This window comes from Ciconia boyciana, chromosome 11 (assembly GCF_034638445.1).
Source record: "Ciconia boyciana chromosome 11, ASM3463844v1, whole genome shotgun sequence".
NCBI lineage: Eukaryota > Metazoa > Chordata > Aves > Ciconiiformes > Ciconiidae > Ciconia > Ciconia boyciana.
Window position 1 is genome coordinate 10,256,603 of NC_132944.1, and position 17,816 is coordinate 10,274,418.

A 17,816-nucleotide genomic window follows, 5' to 3' on the forward strand; every position below is an offset into this window, starting at 1 on the left:
ATCAATATTTAGCCCTAATTAAAACAAACACAACATAAACGTCAGGAGGTATGGAGGCCCCAAATAAATTAATACAAGCAGCCCTGTATTTTTGTCTAGCATTACTTAAGCTAATGTTACTTTAAGCTAATGCTAACCATTGTCTAACAGCAGCCCCCGGGCACCTGCTTCTCCTCCAGCGGGGTCCCAGAGATGCTGCAGCCCAGGACAGAGCAGCGCTGTCCCAGTCGGGCGTTTAACCTCTCACCACGGTTTGTGATTGATCTGCATTGTGAAAATCTGAAATATCCCGCAGAAGTGCCCATGCCCCATCCACGTGTAGGCAGCACCGCCGGGAAACTTGAGTCCTCCCACCCATCCCTCACAGGCCAGAGCCACACTTCACCCATCTTTTGCCTTTGGGGAGAGGTTTGGTGTCCCCTCCATTTTGCACAGAGGCCAGAAACCGCACGTCGTTGCTGGAAAGGCAGGGAGAGAGCCCATGGTCAGATGCATACGATATCCCCCGAGCCCAAGCATGAGTGAAGAGGCACCAGGCTGCTTGCCACCAACTGCGGCACCGGTTAAAAGTCCCAAACCAGCAGAATAGCCACGGGAGCACACGGGAGAAGCGTGGCAGCGTGCCGGGGCGCGCAGGGGGGTGGCACGGGTTCGTTCCCGGCAGAGGCAGGATCCGGCCCTGCCCGGGTGCTCAGCAGCAGCACAGTGGCCGTCCTTCCCAGCCGAATGGCCCCGCCGTGGAGGAAACCAGGGCTTTCCGCGACAGAGGCGGCGCGGGCGGAGGAGGGCGTCCCTGGCCCCCCGCCAGCCAGGACAGCCGCCCTACGAGGAGCCACGCCGTGCCTCGCACGCCCCTCGTGCCCTCGGCCTCGAGGGGAGGGTGGGCACCGTGGGCTCCTGCCCTGCCGGAGCGGGAGCAGAGGCAGGGGCTTTGCAAGGCTCTGATGCAAGGCCGAGGGACACTGGCAAAGCAAACTCCCTGCTTGTGAAAAGCCCATTTTGCCTCCAGATAATGGACAAAGCCTGCAGGAGGCGATGGATTCTGCTCGGCGAGGGGCTGCCTCCTCCTCCTCCTCCTCCCTGCTGAGCTTGGGGCGGATGACCCAAAAAGCCAAGCCCAGGGAGCGCAAAGTGAAATAAGGAGAAAGCAGAAAAGCCATCCAGGCTCTCCTGGCACCTCACTCAGGTCGAGAAGGGAGAAAAATCCCCAAAGGTGCCAAGGGAGGTAGAATAAAGAACGATCCCTGGGGACACGGGTGATGGGACCCCGAGCTGCCTTCGGGCACTGGGGGCACAGAAGCTGCCAGGGGAGCGAGGAGACCCCCGCTCCTCCCTGTGTGCCCATCTGCTCGCCATCGACTGCTGGACTGCACCATACCAAATGACCCTGCTCAAACATTTACAAGCACAGGAGGCAAACCCTTATCTTCCACAGGAAAAGAATTATTTTATTAAGTATTTTTAAACAACTACTTAACATTTACTCAAGATAAAAATATGTACAATATCCCACCTTGAAGAAGGCTCCAAAATATAAACACTGTACCTCTCCCTAGAGAAAAACAAAAAATTCTTCTCTTCAAAAAAAGACAACCCAGAAACAATACATTCATATTTCTCACTTCTTTATGCTCAAGTAGTTATACAAATAATAGACATCTGAAACGTTTTACCTTTTAATATATTTATATAATATATATATTTATAACGGGATTTTACAAATAAAGGCAACAACTGTATACCAAAAAAAACAAAAACCAACAACAAAATAAACGTTAGAACACAATCTGCAATCAAGCATAGTGCATCTCAACAGCTGGTGCAATGGGAGGGCGAAATGAAAATCCATTCAACAGGGTTTCTGGACACAAGTTCTCAAAACCAATAAGAAAAAAAAAACCACAGCACTGCATTTTGCAGTGAAGGGGGTTTTTTTAATTAAAAAAAAGCCAAATTGGACATGATGTTCCTCTGCGGAGAAAGACCCTTGAGGTTTAATGGGACAACTGTCAACACCCTAACCCTCGTTCTTTAATACAGTAATGTGGGCCAGGGTTTGCCAAGGAGACTAAGGAATTTAGATGCTCAAACCCCACTGGGATTAGACTCCTTTGAAAATCCCAGCCTTTTAATTTTTCAAAGGCACTGACAGGGGCATATTCAGCAGGCATCGTGCTGTCGACTTCGGCTGAATTGTTCCCTCTTGCATGAAGCTCTCAACTCACCCCACGTCGGGAAGTGGCTGCTCACCGGCTGGGCTCCCGCTGACAGGACTCGTAAAACCATTTTGATTTCCAATAGACTAGACCCGGCGAAACTGTACAGCAGCAGCGAGAGAGAGGCCTGGAGTCAGGTGCAACAAGCAAAGTGATCCTTGGGATATTTTCTCCCCTACCCGGCCCAAACTAGCAGCTCAAGTTACAGGAAGGGGCGCGTGTTAATTTATTTATTAGATGTATGCCATGTAAAGCTTCCAAGCAGCATCTACCTTTTATTTCTTAGAATATATATATATCAGCAAAGGTGTGGAGAGAAACCCGTCTTAAGTCTACCTGACCGTGCATGACCAAGCAGTGACCACTGCTCTGCTCCTCCTACGCTCTTGGTGGCACCACCACCATCACCGCTCCGCGCTCGGGGCGGCTGCGCCGATCACTCGGACACTGGCAACTGATGGGGCACCGAATCAGTTCAGCTCAAACCACCAGCAGTGGAGCCGTTGCCTTAAAGGCCCTTATGAGAAGTACCATCTTTTTATATTCACAGACCCTAAAACGAAGTCTGCCTAATGGAATATTTTTTCACAGCTTTGAAATATAGTTGCAGCTGACCAAGTCAACTGTTGTTCTGTAGATGCGGAGAGGGAAGAAGGTAAGGGGTAACACACAAAACCCTTCTCTTTTTTTCTTTTGGAAGTAGTTCTGAATCACTAACCTGGGCACATCCTTCATCCTTCTCCAAGCTACCTGACAAGTCAGAGAAAAGGGGATTTAGCTTCCTACGTGCAGTGAACCCTATCCCCACACCTCAGTCCAGCCAATATATAAAAGTGGAACAGTCTCAAACTAAAAAACAAAAAACAAAAGAAGAAAAAAAAGAAAAAAAAAAGAAAAAAAGTCACACTGTGCTTAGTCTTTGGTTTCCAAGTTCAAAGGAGGAATCTGCTTCAAAGCTTGAAGCAGAGCCGAGGAGTCGATAGGGGAATGGGCTGGTACAGGAGAAGGGAGTCTCTGGGGCATCAGCAGAGGTGGGGAGATTTTATCAGGGTTCATGAACCCCGTAAGTGCTGCGGCAGAGGCTGGGAGGCTGGGGTACAAGACAGGTACAGACGCTGGGTACCAGCACTTCTCCAGCATGGGCAGATAAGCTGTTGCAGATGGTGGGATCAAATAGAAAGGCAGGCACAAGGGAGGCTGGTGAGCGTGGGGGCCCAGGAAGCTGCTGGAAGAGCCCATCATGTCGCTGCCAAAAGGGCCCTCGTCCTCTGGCGACTCCAGCCTGCTCCTTTTGGCCGGCGGGTCCTCAGTCTCTTGCTTAATAGAGCTTATTCTCTCCTGGACAGTGTACTTGAGTTCGGTATCCTTTTTGAAATACTGCTGTTCAGATTTGGAGTCACTTTTCTCCAGCTCTCCCCCGTACCCGCTGTCCGTGTCTGTGTCACTGCCACTCTGCTCCCCGCTGGAGTGAGCAAATGTCCTCTGGATCACAGGCACGCAGTTTTTCCCGTGTCCCTCTGCCGCTTTGGTCAAGGAGACAGGTTTCTCTTTCAAGTCCACCATTTTAGGAGGGATGTCTCCAGACTTGCGGCCGGCTCCGCCCTGGAGCACCTCGGAGGCCATTCGGTGCAGATGGCTGACCAGCTGGGACGACTTCAGGTCCTTGCCGTTCTCGTGCTTTGCCAGGTATTGCAGCATTTCCTTGGCACACATCTGGAAACCAGATCGAAACATTTCCTGGCTGGAATCAAGGTTTCTTGATGACAGGTCACCTGAGGAAACATTAACAGAAAGAAATTAAAAATTAACAACGTGCTAAATAGTTCCATTGCCGTCTTCGAGGCAGACTGGAGGAGATATTAAACTTCAGTTACAGCACAGCTCGAGAAGTGAACTTGACGGTCAACCTGAATTTTGCATACACCTCCCTGATTCCTGTATAAGCGTACATTTTTATTTGAACATCCATCTGTCCACTTTTACATAATAACTTTAAACTTATTTTTTAGTTCTGTATTCACTGTACGTGCCACCTTCAACAGGTGCTGAAGTACGCAGCAAAGGAGTGAGTCAAGCCGGTGCCTCCTCTGGGAAACACCCCGGGGAAGGCAGATTGCACCTCGCCCTTCACCTCCAGGCAGAGAGCTCCTGGAACACAGCTACCCGCCAGCAGCTCTGCCAGCCCTGGGCGATTTTGCTTCAGCTGAAAGCTCTATTGCACTCCCTGTGGCTGTCAGAGCAGTGGAAGGCTCTTCAGAAAAACTAAATTTTACTTTATCAGATTCACGTGAGTGCCACATGTGAAAACAGAAGGAGGAAGTGCATCTAAAGCATGATAAGCTGATACACTGGGTCCCCTCTTCGCCTGCAGAACACAGGCTAGCTTGTTTATAGAGAGACCTAAAAAAGGTGTCTATAAAGAGCAGATTTATATGTATTTTCAGAAAAAAAACCCAAACAAACAAAACTGGGTTTGGTCCAAAGCTCATGAACATGAATGGAAAGATTCAAATGGCTTTGGAGAGAACCTCACAGCAAACCCGGGCTTTAAATAAAACCACTTAAAATCCAATTTAATTTCAAAACAACTCCACAGGGCACTCTACATTGGCCATATTGAGAAACGCATCCTTTTTTGCAAAAGCTCATAAGCAAAGCGAGAGAAAACGATGGCGATTAAAAGCAAGAACTCCTGCCTCCTCCCTCCTCAGGAACGAAGTGTCACAACCACATTTCAAAGACTCCAAGAGAAAGTCCATCAAGCGCACGCAGGTTCTCACACGATACAATTTGAATACTCACCCGCTTGTAAACCATTCTGCAAAGCAATTATTTTCTGCTGCTGCTGCTCAATGAGATTGGTTAGTGCTTTCACATGCTTCAAGGTGAGCTCGAGAACCACAGCCTTCTCCAAGTGACCTAGAGTCTGAAAGCAAAGGGACAGGTTGGCGTCTGCCGTGGGGTCGGCCATGCGCGCAGGACCCTGCTGGGGCTGCCAGCGTTTTCCGAACAGAGAAAGGACCGACGCAGTTTGGAGACAAGGCTTAACGGTAGAGCCTTGATCCTGAACAGTACAGGACTATAAATGACAATATTCCACAAAAATAAGTTTAAAAGCAGGCTCCAGAAAAGGCTATCATGGAATCCTATGGGTATTTTCGGACCAGCTGCATAGGTCAAAGAGAAGTATTTTATTTATCTGTTCTGCTGTCCCTGCGGGCATCGTGACCTTAGCAGCGGGGAATCCGGCCGGGGGCTCCTCTTGGTCGGCAGCGGAGGGGCGAGGGGGGGAACCCGCGGGCAGCTCCCGCGGGAACCGGGCAGCTCCCGAAGCCGCTCGAGGACTCCACTCCCGGGAAAGTTTGGGATGCGTTCACAGCCCGCCTCGGGCGTGCGGCCACCCAGGGGCGCGGGACACCAGGGGCGGGGGGAAGAAAAGAAAAAGAAAAGAAAAAAAAAAACCCCAACCCCCTGCTGAACGGCAGGCAGAGACCCGGCCGCGGAGGAACCGCTGTCGCGGGCGCCTTTGCTCGAAGGCGCCGGCTCCGTCCAGCCCCGCCGGCAGCGGCCGGTCCCCGGGGCCGCCCCGCCGCTCCCACCTACCGTCAGCTTGAGGTGCTCCGGCAGCAGGTCCTTCAGCTGGGCGATGCACTCGTTAATCCTGTCGCGCCTCTTCTTCTCTATCAGCCTGTGAGGCAACTTGTAGGTCTCCTGCAAAGCCAGCGGGCGCGGGTCAGCGCTCTGCGGCGGCGGGGGCAGCGCGGCCCGCACGGCCGGCGCTCCCCGCCGCCGGGGTCCCCCCGAGGCACGGCCCAGCTCCCGCGGCCGCACGCCCGCTGCCCCGGCCCCGCGCAGGGAGCAGCCCGCAGGCAGCCTCCGCCGGGAAACTTTCATTCCCAGGGCGGGCCTGCCGCGCAGCCCCCAATTTACCTTACTGTCCTCGCTCCTCTTTAACCCTCGCCTGGGCTTGTAAACTTGGTACATGTGCGCGAAGTCCAGCCTGCACGGGCGAAACGAAAGCAGCGAGATTATCCCTGTCCCCCGGGGGCCGCGGCGGGGCCACTCCTCCCCCCGAGCCCGCCGCCGTCCGCCGCCGCTTACCCCGGCACGTCGCCGCTCTCCAGGGCGGGCAGCTTGCCCAGGCAGACGGGCGGGGGCTGCGCGCTGGGGATCCGCTCCATGGCGGCGGGGTGCGGAGCGCTGAGGAGCGGAGCGCGGGGCCGGGCGGGCGGCGCTCAGGGCGGGCTGCTCATGCCGCGTCCGCGCCGCGCGGGCTGAGGAGCGGCGGGCGGCGGCGGGCCGGGTTAAATGCGGGCGAGTGGGTGGACGGGAGCGACGTGCGCTACCCTGTGACTGCCGGCACGTCTGGCGGCCGCCGGGGCGGGCGCGCCGGCCCCCCCGCCCCCGTCACATGAGCCTCACGTGTCGGCAGCGCCGCCGCCGCCGCGCAACGTGCCGGGGAGGCGGGGCCGGGCCGGGCTCCCCCCGGCGGCAGCGGCGCGGCCGAGCGCTCCCCCCGCCCGCCCCTGCGTCCCGGCGGGATCCTCCGCCCCCCACCCCCACCCCGCCCCGCCGCGTCGGACGGGGCCCGGTGTCCCCAGCGGGAGTGCGGGGCGGGCTGGCACCGGCAAGGGCCCGCGCCGGGGGAGGCGGGAGGGGAATCGGCGCCGCCTCAGCCTCGAAACGGCGCCGGGGTGCGGGGTGGGCCGGAACGCTCCTGCCGGCGCGGCTGTGGTGCTGGAGGCTGCTGCGTCTTGCCGGCCTCCTCACACGGATTGGCCCCCCCCCCCAAAACAAAACCGAAGGAGGCGTAAACACAGACGGTCGGTCTGCAGGCTCAGAACTTCGGAAACGCGCCCAAATCGCCCCGAGTCGCTATGAAATGGCTGTAGATAAATGCCAGTGTCGCAGAGAAGTTCGGGACGTTTCATGCTTTTGCAAAGCATCTGCAATTCTTGGATGCCAGCTGTTGCAAAACGCTGAGCGCGGTGATAATGGTGTGTACCTGCCAAAGCAAACCTCTGCTCTTGAAGGGCTGTGGTCATTTTCCCTGCTGAATGCTGAACAAGTAGAGGCAAGCTCATCAGATAAAAGGCGCATTTACCAAGATAAGGTAATAGCAGAACTCCGACACAGAGCCTCTGCTATCGCCTCGGAGAGTCCTGGTCCGCTCTGGGAGGAATCTGAGGTCAGGGGGTATTACGTGACAGCACAAAGAGATTTCATACGGGCGATGGAGACGGGCCTTTTAAGGCTCACCGCCATCTGAAGGTGCGTGGCGTTACCGGGAGGAATCCTAAGGGAAGTCAGAGCCTCACAACAATCTGCTAGCTGTAAATGTAAGGTTTGTAAAAAAGAAACCTCTTCACAAGATCCCAGCTGCATCTCCAGCATCAACAACGCAGCACTCTACCAATGACACAGAGCTCCCCAAAAGCAGATGCTTAGGCTGTCCCACTCAATATGGTCTTCTCGGTATTTTGCGTCTGAGCCTGCAGACCTGGCGTTCATGGCCATGATCCGCTCTCCGGTCTCGAGGGTCTGCTGTCATGCTGCAGACCCAGCCCGCCGCGGAGGAGTGGACTTACGGACTGAAAACGGAGCGCTGCGTATAAACGGGGGCAGGATCACAGCTCCGGGCTGTGGACTTCTCAAAGCAGAGATTGTCTTCCATGCAAGCGCTGAACAAATTCAGCAATAACCGTCAGAAAAGATGAAACTGATGTGTCTGTCCCTTTCTGCAGTTCAGGGGAAAGTAACCAGCCTAAATAGCGGGTACTGAATCAGACGGTTCATTCTCTCTCTGCCCTGAAGACCCAAGCTGTTATTTTCCGAACAAAGGGGGAAAAAATACGTACAATTTTTAGGCTGTCCCATCACTGACCCTCTGTCCAAGGCAACAGAAATAATTAGAGCTTGCTGCAGCTGATTGCTGATGAAAAATGAGGTATGGAGCCAACCTGCTCTGCATTTTAAGTTCAAACTCCAAGTGTACGTGGACAGTTTCATGCCCATGAATTGTCTGACTCCTGCATGCTCTTTCAGATATTCGGTACATTCCTGCAGTGGGTGGTGAGCTACAAATCAGGGTCAGAGGTAATCCCCAATTATTTAGCCCTTTTACTGTTCTCGTGCTTGCCAAACAATTCTCCATATCAGGATTTACTCATGACCTTAAGGGACGTTGCCAAGGATTTAGGAGTCCCCCTAAAAAGAGGATCCAAATGAAGTTATTACATTCTTGGGCATCAAGTTAGATTGCTGGAGAGTTGAATTACATTTTCCTGGGGATCAGTTTTCATAAGCTGGGGCTGATGCAATCATCAATTTGCCTTCTCGATTTTGTTTGCTGAATTATTTCTACATGGCGGGTTCCTTTACAACGTATGATTAAGGCAGTAGCAAAATGTTTAAAAAGGCTTAATTTTCTAAAGCCATTCGGTGAGCAGCAGGTCTCCTGAACGCTTGTTTCAGAAGGGCTGAGAGTCACACGACAGCGGCAGCTCGTGTCCAAGGGGGATTTGCAGTTATTTACAGACGCAGTAAAAGGCGAGGGCTTGGGGGTTGGTTTGAAGGTGTGCTGAAGGCAGGCTGGGGGGGTCGAGCTCCTGGACCTGCCCCTTCCCCGTGACTGTCCCCTTCTGACCACTGCGATCTGGGGGGAAATGTTCCAAAAATCCCTGGCACTGATGTCTGATCGGAGCCTATGTGGGCAGCGCTGGGAGTTAACAGATGGGTTGTGAATTCAAGCTTACGATAAGGTTACTGAGGGTGGTTTTGTTTTAAAATGTCTCTTACTTAATATATCCATGAAGGCCAGGCATGTGCCTGTGGCCTGTAATCAAATCGCTGACTCTCCCTCTCTCTCATTTCCAGCAATCTTGTTTCAGGTTACTGGCACCGGAGGTGAAAGAACAGCCATGTCTTGGCCCGGCAGCCACGGCTGGACGCTGAGGTTACGCCGTGCGGGAGGCGCTGCACGGACGCGGTTAGCCCTCAGCATCTGATGGGCGACCTCAAGGCCTCGATAATTAACACCCATTACTTTTTGCCGAAATAAAAGTTTCCGTGGGAGCCAAACTGCCTCTAAGAGAGCGGGGGAGAGGGTGCATTCCTCGCCCAGCCTTTGCTCAGTAACCGTGGCGGCTCTTCTTCCGAGACAGGCACATCGCCAGCCACGGCACCAGCCTCTGGGATGGACGTGAAAGTCCTGGGTGGGCAGCAGGGTGCTGTCAGCTACGCAGGACGGTACCTCCATCGAACACCCACCGCCTTACACCCGCAGCCTGAGGTCTGTGGTACTTAAGCATCTTGGTCAGTGTAGGATGTATCGAGGCGGGAGTGCTCAGGATCAGCAGCTCCCAAGAGACCTGCACGTCTCATTTCCCAACTGTACTAAGACACGCGTAGGAGAGCCCACACCCATCAGCTGAAGGAAGGATCCCGAAAGGGGCATGGTGTGACTTAACAGCATAGGCTCCGAGGAATGGTTTGTCACCCACCAGGGCTCTGCCTCGTCCCTCTGGTAGCCCCTGCAGGTAGTTGCAAAAGCTTGAATTCAGCGTGAAGTCTGGTGGTTTCAGCTGTGTGTGCGTGTGACTCACTATCTCAATAGCACAGCTGGCCACGCTTGCTGCCGCGATGAAAGGAAATGTCCACACGTTAGAATAAGTCAAGATTTAATATTGTGAGTGCGTGCACCGATTGCTGCTTAACGACATTGGTTTAGGCTATCATGGGCTCTGCTTGGATAAGACACTGGGAAAACCTAGCGAGGGCTGTTGTCTGTGTGGAGTCCTGGGCAAGCGAAGGGCCCTCCCTCCGGCACTACCCTGGATCGCTGCTGGGCACGTGAGAGCTGCGGCTATGACGCTGGCACCGCTCAGTGAAACTTGCCCGAGGACTATTCAAATGAAAGCCATTCCCCTCTTTGAGCGGAGATGTTTGCCAGCACCCGATGTAGCAGTGGGAGGAATATGTAGGTGGAAACTATTTGGAAGTGGCAAAATTTGTGGACATTACAGTTCATAATAAGAGACTTCAGCCCACTTTGATACTCTGTTTAATAAAACATGCCGGCTTCCCGGTGACATCCTGCCCTGCCTTGCACTGCCAGCCAAACCCAGGCAGCCCAGGAGCTCACGCTGTTTAACCAGTTCCCCGCCGGCTGGTTGCACCATCTCGTGAGAAAGAACTCCCGGCGTGCACACCCCTGCACACCCCTTCAGCTGCACGCCCAGCTGCAGCCTGGCCCTGCTAGCACGAGCAGAGCCCTGAACCTCTCTCTGCACATGGCATAAGAGCCATTTCAAAGGCGACGTCACCTGTCCCCTGCTGCTGTGCCCGGGCTGTGTGGCCTCTGCAGGGGTTACCCACCCCACTTGGAGACGGCAGGGAGCCAGCTGTGGGCAGGACCCATCCTGCTCTGGAGCAGCAGCTGCTTCTCCTCCCGAGTGACAGAGTTGTCTGGTGGATGCTTTGCACAATGGTATCTGATCACATTCCTCCTTCTGCCTAACATCAAACAGTGAGTCAGCGATGAAGCCTCATCAGATGTCTCTCTGCTTCAGCTTTCATATCTGAAAAGCAGAAAGGATGATGCTCTGCAAGTATGCAAAGCAAAGAAAGTAGGGTGCCTTTAGATCTACGACTTAGAAAATACCACACCTTTTAAGTACAGCATTATTTATTTTTCACTGGCATCCACATACCCAGCAGGAATCAGTACCACTGGGCTCGTAGTCTAGGGAGATTTGTGCTTTCTGGGGGATGCAGGTAACAACAGCTACAGGGCCAAACTATGTTACGTCTCACTCAAATATTAACCTAAAAAGTATCCTGAACTTGCTAACTGGATTTAAAAAATTACACACACACCCCCCTAAAAATAATAATAAAATAAAGTCAGAACAGGCAGAAGAAGAGAGCGGGAGTACGTTCCTCCTACAGTTCATGTCAGGACGCAGATGAGTTAAACCTTGACCTCTGTGCGATGCGCGTGCTCATGGCATATACGGTGCCTGTTGATCACTTCAGGCGGACTTGGTTCAAACTGTAAATATCATTAGCGGCAGAGCAAAGGCTGTTCGTCAGGGCTCGTGGCAGAGGTGAAGGGCGCAGCACTTCGGCATGGGAAGCTGGCTGGGACAAAACCTGGCGGGCGGCTCAAGCAGAGCCATGGGGAGCCCAGCTGAACTTCTGCAGGGACAGCACCAGCTCCCGTGGCTGGAGACAAGGGAGAACAAGCCCATACACTGCGTGTGGACTTGCTTAGCCCAGCCTGGTCTTTGTAGGCTTGTATGAGCATACGGGATCAAGCACCTGCTTGCGAGGGAGCAGGATGCCCCTATGGCTGGTTGAGGGCTGCAGTTGTCCTGATTAACGATGGCTGACTATGTTGGGAGAGGAAAAGGGCTTATTGGCACTCGCTATCTAACTCGCTAGTAGTTAATGAACATTTGACCCCTTTGAATACATGCGATGCAAAGAAAACGCAGGCGGCAGGGGAAATGCAGGTGCACGGGCTCCTTCGTAACAGGCCAGACAAACCATACACTTGAGATTGTTTCCTAGTCATGCAGACTTAAAAAACACTCGGATGTGAATATCATTAAGCTGTGGGGTAGTCTGGAGCGGCCATGGGACAATGTAACCAGTCATTTTCTAAATAAGAAGCCAAACCTCTGAATCCAGATCCACCTCCTCCCAAACTCCCAGTCTGATCCCATGTGCATCACGAGCCAGATGTGGCTTGGGCATTACCCCTGCTGTAAATTCAGCTGAAATAAGCACAAACAGGAATTAAGTGGAATAGGAAATATTCACGGTGGATTTGTGCCTAATCAAGATTACACATAGTTTTGCTGACTGCGTTCCTCCGGCGCGAAACAGGACCACTCCGCACCGCGTGGCAGCCCTGATGCCACGCTGCAGTCGGGCTCCTCACCTAAACAGCACCCGGAGGGGAATGTGCCCATATTTACGTAGAAAATACAGCCCACCGGGACAGAGAAGAAGGCAAAGTACACCCAAGGCATCCCTACAAGAAGTACTAGTTGACAGGACTGCCTCTCATAGTGCCCTTCCCTCTGTATCAGAAGTGATCTGGCTGAGAAGTCCTGGAGCAAACCACAACTGAGGGTGTTGCTGTCTTCCCCAAATACTTTCTCTAATGAGGTTTTTAAATACTTTTGCCCCGCCTACACTGGCAGCCAGAGCACTTTCATCTCCAGGTGAATGGGAACCGAGGTGGGACTCTGCTGTCTGCTGGGGAGGATCATTTCCATATTGCAGCCGAGGTGGCGAGGCTGGCAGGCAAAACCCGCACGATAGCAGGGAAGCGCTCATTCGCTTCTCAGAAATGCCTGCTAATCGTGGTGCAAATATTAACTGCATGCATCAGTGTTTGAAATGCAAAGAGCACTCCGGCGGTGTGGGTTCGCAGGAGAGGAGGTGTGTTTCGGTTACACCTTCATGCCGATGAGAACTGTGCATCAGCAAGCAGGTAGCCGCTGCAAAAATGAGGTTTATTAACAGGCTACAGGACTCAATTTGTTGCAACCTGTACCTACGGTGCTCTGAGTAACCACACACCTTTCATTCTTAGGTGGCAAAGATCACGCCTATCCTAGAGGTTTTTTGGTGGGTGTGGAAGTACTTTCCATGTAAATGCATCTCGCCCCCTTCTCCTCCCCTGCACTGGCTGCCGGCGGAGCAGCACTGACGTGCAGCCTCAGAGGCGAGCACTCGCCCACCCTCTCGCACACAGCCGAAGAGGAGTCCGAGCCTTGCCTTCTGCCTCCGCGGGTTCATCTCCCACGGGGTTGCCAGGGTATGTACAGCGTTGGCCTCACACAACCACTTTGTGGGGCTGAGTATGGGATCTGAGAGGTCAGATGGTGCTTTGAGCATTTTTTTCTAAGGGAAGAAGAATAATTTCATCACAGAATATTTGCATGGCCTATATCCCAGTAATCTGGGAAAATATAAATGGCCACGCAAGGTCGTTACAACTGTCCCTTCTGATTTTATAAACTGTATGTCTGTATAATGAAAATAAAGTCCCAGCCCTGAAGAGCTGCGAACATCTGCAGCTGCTGCCCAGATGTGGTTGCCCGGAGCCTCTGCAAAGGTTTCAGGGGAAAACCCCCGTCTGCCTCGCACGTAACGCCAAAACAGAGGACAGAGGTTTCGTTTTAAAAACCTCGACCGAGCAGACATTAAGTGCCTTTGATCTCCAGATATATAAATGATCTTTTGATTTAAGATTATGAAAATGAATAACCATCTGCTAAGAAACAGCTACGGACCCACGTTTTATTGAGGCCATATGGTGTCCAGGGCTTCTACGTATGAATTCAATTAGCTGCTTGTGTCTGCGTCAGTAATTCTGTATCCACCCAGTCATGTTTTTGGAACAAATATTATAATATTCCCATGGATCCTCCAGACAGTGGGAGGTGTTTCCTTCACTGTGAAGGTTTTGGGAAGTGATGACTTTGTCTCATTTTCATCTTACCCTACTCTGCATTTCTAGTCCCTCGCTTCTCAAGGCTTGGAGCTTTCCCTGGGATCTCTGAGCCAGCTGCGCCGCTGAGTAAAGACATCCCCGACTCCAGTTTGCCCGTCGGGGCTCACGTTTCGGCTTTCCCTGTCACCCTCACGGGAAACCTGTCCCGTCCACCTCTCCTACACTGGGACCGAGTTTGCGCTGTTTTCGAGAACATAACCCATTTCTCACCTAAGCCAGATCTACTCCAGTCTCCTTTCCGTGGTGCTTACCAGGGGTTTACTCAGGGCTTGGCTCTGCTGAGAGCAAGGTATCTGTTGCCACCACCTTGCAATCTGGAAGGGTGGCATGATGTAAAGATACAGTCCTTTTAATAGGGTGCAGAAGGGTGGGAATGACCAGTTGCCTGACTGGCCACCAGCCGCGGCTGACGGGCGGATTCCCTGCCTGGGAAGCCAGGCTATGCACAACCCAGTTAGCTACTATGATCTTTCAAATCTAAGAATCTGGAAGTCCCTTTTTTTTTAAAAGGTGTGGCTCGGCACCACACGCTGCACTCAGCAAGCCGCATATTTGCACTGATTTGCCTCTTTGCAGTGTTGGAAGTGGGAAAAATCCTGTTGCGGGAGCGGGCTGGGCAGAAGCCCCGAGAGCAGCAGGTTGTAATTAAGGGCTGGAAGGGTCCCGCTCACAGACTGCACCTTCCTCTGCATCCTGCTAACGCATTTGCATGAGACAGCCTTGGAAAATGCTCCTGAGCAGAAAGTATCCCTAGCAAAGGGATGGTATTCGTTGTTTTCTCCTGACTTTTTTGGGGAGAGATGGGGTTGTCAAGATAAATTGCTATTTATAGACATACTTCTCGAAAGGTTTTCCTTTTTCCCTCCTCTTTCTGTGCACATACTAGTGCAGCATAGACATTGCAGGGTTTAGCTTAGGCTAAGAGAAATCAGCTTTTGTAGAGCCCTTCATTATGCCAGAACAACACAGAACAGGGATTATCACACAGACTCCCACTCGGACCGGGGCCGTCTCCTCCTGCGAGGACACGCTCTGCAGAGACCCCCCCTGCACCCCCAGCCCCTGGGTCTGGCCCGGAGCTGCTGCCCCTCATCCCCCTACCCTGGGAGCACAGCCAGCGGTTCCTTCTCTGTAGAAAACCACTTCTTCCCAGGGCTGACAAGGCTCCTTTACAACCGCCACAGGCTCGGCATCGCTGCCGCCCGGACCTTGCCTGGAGCATCGCGCGGCAGTCCCAGCGACTGCGGAGCTCCTGCTCCAGCTGCTCGAACACCCGTTCTGGGTGTCTAAGCAGCTCCGAGCAGAGTCACAGGCTGTGCGCAGAGGCTGGAAACAGGGTCTGCCACCCCAGCACGTACCTGGGCTTTATTTACTTTTTTTTTTCCTTATGAGCATTTTTTAATCTTAATGTCTTATAGTTTCTGTCTACCACAGCTGGTGGAAGGAGACGGTCAGCTGAAACATCCTGAAAACATCCTTTTACATCTGTGAAACACGGTCTTACCACCTATCTGAACACTGGGCCAGGACCCCTCAGACTGTCCTTTTTCCTCTGTTACACTGAGAAAATTTGAACCAGGATGATGCATTAAAATCCATGGCCCACATTGCCCTGCTGTCCAGAACAGCACCGTCACGCAGCATCTGCCCCGAGCTGCCCATGGTACCATCTCTTGTTTCAGGGGTTTCTCACCAATGATCTATGTTTGACTCTGTTTCAAGAATAGCTTTACATTATCGGTACGTGGTCACATTCCTTCAGTCTGATGTCATTGCTGGGAATTGCTGATTTCTTATTTACGTCAGTACAGAGTCTCACTAAGGTCCTTACTGCTGGTGCTGGAAGGTCCATCTTCTCCCTGCCTCTCCTGGGGACCAGCCATGGAATCAATAGTCCATCGGGGCACGCTGTGGCTGCTGCGCCTGGGAAACCCGGAGGGACACCTTTCCAGGCTGGCTCTGCTCGTCATTCTGCATGGCTATGATTAGAGACTTATTACCAAATTAGAGGATTATAAGCATAATAATGCACAGCGAAACTACTAATTTCCAAAGATTTCTCTTTTTAAAAATAAAATGTAAGCCCTTTGCCAGATGGGTTTTACAAAGAAGAGCTCCAAAGAAGCAGCCATGAGGAAAAAGCAGCAGAGTGGAGGGATGAGAAAATGGAGCAGGTTCTCATTAGGGTGCAACGCATGCAATAATTACTTGAGGAAGCACGAGGGATGGCAGGGCTCATTTCATTCTGGATCCCACAGCGACTGCAAGCTTGCTTGTGTGTGCAGCTGCTACAGGCCTGGAATATAATTTTACAGCTCCGTCTAACCCAAACATCCCTTGCCCTTTCCTTCCTAGGAACTCTTGGGAACCTGTATCTGATCCAACATGCCACTTGTCTTTTTTTTTTCCCCTTGGTGCTGAACTGCTTGATAAAGCAGTTACTGCTCGAAAACAGGATTTTAGGCAGCTAGTTCAAATCTGACGCCCATCAATGTGGATTAGTCAACTTTACACAGTAGTCATCACTCCGGCTTCTCAGCCTCCCTTGACAAAACTCCAATAAGCATCCCCAGGATGCTATTACCAGGTGTTCTGGTTTTCCATCCTCACAGTTTGTCTTATTCAAGGGACCCACCAAAGACCCTCTGATCTGCGGGCAGGTCCTTTGGGACTCCTCTACTGCAGCCCACACCAGCCCAGGCAGGCAGCAGGTTTTGGGCTCCCAAACTCCGATGCAGAACCTTCCACAAATGCTAAATCCACCCACCCCTACCCATCGCCATCACACATTACTAACGTCACCCATTTCAAACTGTTTTGAGGAAGGTTAAGAGCTGGCTGGTTGAAGCCAAAGTTGTGACTTATATTTTTGGGGGAAAGTACTTTATGTCAAAACAAGTGAATAGTGAACTGGAGACATGTGGTACAGAGATGTGTGGAGGTAGGGAGGGGCTTTTTTGTGCCAAATTTCCCTTTTTCCTAAAGGAAGAACCCAAGTTGCCTTATTTCTTAATGTAGAATGAGCCAGAGAAGGAAAACTTCCTTCTTTACTTCTTTTAGATCCTTGCATTTCTAGAAAGCCACTGAATCACACCCTTATGATACGCTGTCATGGAAATGGCCCCCTCGGCTTTCACTCCCGGCCGCCGTGGGCCAGCCCACCAGCTGGGTTTCACAGCTGTTGAAGCCAGAAGAGCCCCTTACGTTCATCCCGCCTGACCCTGCGTAGTGCAGGCTGTAACTGCGATTGCACTACAGCAATCTCTTTTTCTCATTGCTCCTTCCCGCAGCAAGAGGCTGCAGGTTTCAGGCTCTCCAAGCCTTCCCCAGCCAGAGCGAGCCGTGCAAGCAGGCACACAGAAACCTGTAAGAAAAATCAGTGGAGTCCAGGCCCAGGGGCAACTGATGCATCCAGCAGACAGTCGCACCAGGTTCATTCCTTATGAGCTACAAAGACAACCAGCCGGAGTCAGGTATGTTACGTGGAAACATTTGGGTTCTGTGACTTCGTAAGTGAAATAAAAACAATTCTTTTTATTCATTTAGAGCAGGCAAAGGACTCAGCCCTCATAACTACTTTGCTTCCAAAAGTTATTCAAGCCCCATGGAGCCACATATATTTGCTTATTAACTATGTGACTGTAATAGCAAAGCCTCCTTCCTCTCTCTCAAGCTAAAATGTGGTATGTAAAATGGCAGCGCCTTTTATAGCCCTGTGCCCACAAAGACTCAGCTGCAGAAGTCATTTCCTATTTACATCAAAAAAAAGCACAGTTCAGCAAAGATTGCTACGACTCCAGCCGGCAAGGTGCTTTCTGCAGGTGTGGATGGGTGATTCACCCTCCCGCCGGGGCCTGGCTCCAGCCAGCACCCTCTGCCCACAGGTTATCTTCATCCTCCGGCTCCCGGTGCTTCCCCGGGCCCAGGCAATTCCAAGCACACCCAAATAAAGTCCCAAATCAATCCTGTCTGGCCTCACCCTCTTTCTCAGCAGAGGGTTTGGATCGTTTCCATGTCTCTTTTTCTCTTCCTCCCAGAGGAAGTCCTCCTTAAAAGGAACTCCCTTTGAA

At 52.2% G+C, this 17,816-nt stretch overlaps 1 protein-coding gene and 1 long non-coding RNA gene across 2 annotated transcripts; one reads left to right on the forward strand and one right to left on the reverse strand.

Moving 5' to 3' along the window:
• Window positions 1-1,437: 1,437 nt before the first annotated feature.
• Window positions 1,438-6,592, reverse strand: BHLHE40 (basic helix-loop-helix family member e40). Its single transcript, XM_072875835.1, has 5 exons — window positions 6,318-6,592; window positions 6,147-6,216; window positions 5,820-5,927; window positions 5,019-5,142; window positions 1,438-3,988 (listed from the first exon to the last, which is right to left on the reverse strand). Exons 1-5 carry the CDS (start codon window positions 6,395-6,397, stop codon window positions 3,129-3,131), a joined length of 1,242 nt encoding a protein of 413 aa, XP_072731936.1. The 5' UTR covers window positions 6,398-6,592; the 3' UTR covers window positions 1,438-3,128.
• Window positions 6,593-6,946: 354 nt separating this feature from the next.
• On the forward strand, window positions 6,947-13,602 carry LOC140657997 (uncharacterized). Its single transcript, XR_012044570.1, has 3 exons — window positions 6,947-8,163; window positions 8,262-8,312; window positions 9,093-13,602. It is a non-coding gene; the product is annotated as an uncharacterized lncRNA (long non-coding RNA).
• Window positions 13,603-17,816: the final 4,214 nt, after the last annotated feature.